Source organism: Solanum tuberosum, unplaced genomic scaffold (genome assembly GCF_000226075.1).
Source record: "Solanum tuberosum cultivar DM 1-3 516 R44 unplaced genomic scaffold, SolTub_3.0 scf00221, whole genome shotgun sequence".
Taxonomy (NCBI): Eukaryota; Viridiplantae; Streptophyta; class Magnoliopsida; order Solanales; family Solanaceae; genus Solanum; species Solanum tuberosum.
The window spans coordinates 744,070-745,304 of record NW_006239151.1 but is presented as its reverse complement, the minus strand read 5'-3'; the positions used below and the strand labels follow the sequence as shown (position 1 = coordinate 745,304).

The 1,235-nt window shown below is 45.0% G+C and overlaps 1 protein-coding gene across 1 annotated transcript; it reads left to right on the top strand.

Annotated features, from left to right (window-relative positions):
* The first annotated feature begins 346 nt into the window (after window positions 1-346).
* Window positions 347-787, top strand: LOC107062426 (zinc finger protein 8-like). Its single transcript, XM_015313068.1, has one exon. The coding sequence runs from the start codon at window positions 347-349 to the stop codon at window positions 785-787; it is 441 nt and encodes a 146-aa protein (XP_015168554.1).
* Window positions 788-1,235: the final 448 nt, after the last annotated feature.

Sequence of the window (1,235 nt, the reverse complement as noted above, 5' to 3'; positions counted from 1 at the left end):
ATGATAAAATAGTAAAAATGTAACGAAGGTGTACAGGTGTACACTTTAACAACCGTATATTAGTACGTACGTACTAAAGGAGGAGAGTGGGTGGGGGGTAGAGCAGATACATACAAGCAAATTAAACAACCAGTGGCACAGATACATACAAGCAAATTAAACAACCAGTGGCACTCACTCTGCTCTGCCAAATCTGTCACCATATGCAACCATTCCCCTTCCCCCACCTTTTTTTTTATCAGATCAGTACTCACTCTACTCCTATAAATATATAACACTACACTCTCATCATCACAATTACATACATACATTCCCTTTCCTCCTCCCTGAGAAAACTAATTAATTAATGGCAGACCCCAGCCAGCTTGTTTACGATTTCTGGAACCAGTCCTCTAATTCCTCCACCGCCTCCCCCACAGATATGGTGGATCATCAGCACCCACCCATGATCCCTAAACCAAAAGCAAAGGTTCCATCTTCTAGAATGTTCTCTTGCCTCTACTGTTCTCGCAAGTTTTGCACTTCTCAAGCTCTTGGAGGACACCAGAATGCTCATAAGCGTGAAAGAGCCGCTTCTCGCCGTAATATGTTCTCCACCACCACCACAACCACCGACTCCTCCGACCGTAACAACAATAATAGTAATATGGTCCGCCTCCATTTTCTTCAGAACAACAACGACATGGAGCCGCCCTCTCTCATCATGCCTCAACAAAACGGAAAAAATTCTTTCTTAGGAAGGATTCCCCTTACTGGGGGTGGGACTATTACACCAACTGAAGCTTAGGAAGGAATGGAAAGATAGGAAGCTTGGAGAGCTAATGGAAAGAAATGCGTAAGAAATAACAGATCTGCGATAGAAGTCGAATACGATTAAGTAACTAGGGGCAAGATACAGACTTTAGAGCGTCAAGTCATACACAAACCGGAGTGACTTCACTACCTGAAGAAAGAAAGCTGCTTCGGCAGGGTCGAAGAAGACGTGTAAGACACCGAGGGGCCGGGGCTTCTTTATTGTAAGGCGTCTAGAAGCCCAATTTTTGGCTTTTTTGTCGTGTCTTATGGGCATGTTCACAAAGGAAAAGGCTCTCCATGGGCAGCGTCTGCTTCGGCGCAAAGCGAATAGGCTGGCAGTCTTGAAGCGAAGGAGAATTCTTTAACTGTTCGGTGTCGGCATCTTTTCCTACCTCTAACTGTTCTCCTAACCGGGCAAGGTAATCGGCTAACCGGGAATT